At 30.6% G+C, this 797-nt stretch overlaps 1 protein-coding gene across 1 annotated transcript; it reads left to right on the forward strand.

Annotated features, from left to right (window-relative positions):
* Window positions 1-39: 39 nt before the first annotated feature.
* MELLADRAFT_114707 (Hypothetical protein) lies at window positions 40-713 on the forward strand (the record flags this gene model as incomplete). The annotated part of the gene is made up of 2 exons (XM_007419707.1): window positions 40-52; window positions 184-713. Coding segments are annotated over 2 exons (543 nt in total), but the record flags the coding sequence as incomplete, so codon positions are not given.
* Window positions 714-797: the final 84 nt, after the last annotated feature.

Here is a 797-nt window from a genome sequence, read left to right on the forward strand (position 1 = left end):
TCAGCACAAAGAACAAGAACAGGAACTATAAAGAACTGAATGAAGAACACCGGTCAAACTAATTCGACACACAAGGTCATAGGATATCGAAATCAATCAAACTCAAATCATTCTCATTCTCACTCTCATTCTCATTCATCATCTCAATCCTCATCATCAATTTAACTTTCAATCAAATCTCAGCATCACAACAACCCAAAAAAAGACATTATGATACTCATGAATATTATGTAATCGAAATCTCAGAATCAGCAATCCATTTAAATCCAGAAGAAATCATCAGACCATTAGAAGTTGAATTTGTAGAAAAAGTAGGAGAATTAAAAGATGTTTATTTGGTAAGAGCAAGTAAACAAATTGTAGAATCAGGTTTTGATCATCCTTATTATCATTCAATCCAAAGTAGATCAACAAATCGAGAATTAAAAAAAAGAGATAGTGTAATTGAACGTTATGATTTCTTTAAACGTTCATTACACGATCGATCAGTATTACAAGAAGTTCAAAAAATCGATCAATCTTATTACGATCAACGTAGATCATTAACAGCACCATTACTTTCATCTAGACAAGCCATCAAATTAATGAAATCAATAGACAAACAAGTTTTAAGAAAACGTCATAAACGTGATATAATTTATATTCCATCAAAAGATGGATCAACACCTATCATTAAAAGAGATTTCGATCCTCCTACAATTAAAAGAAGACAAGTAATGAAAAGTTTAAGTCAAAGATTAGGATCTCAATTTAATATCAAAGATCCACTTTGGCCAAAACAATGGCATTTAGCTAAT

The sequence above is a fragment of the Melampsora larici-populina genome (genome assembly GCF_000204055.1).
Source record: "Melampsora larici-populina 98AG31 unplaced genomic scaffold MELLAscaffold_395, whole genome shotgun sequence".
Classification (NCBI taxonomy): Eukaryota; Fungi; Basidiomycota; class Pucciniomycetes; order Pucciniales; family Melampsoraceae; genus Melampsora; species Melampsora laricis-populina.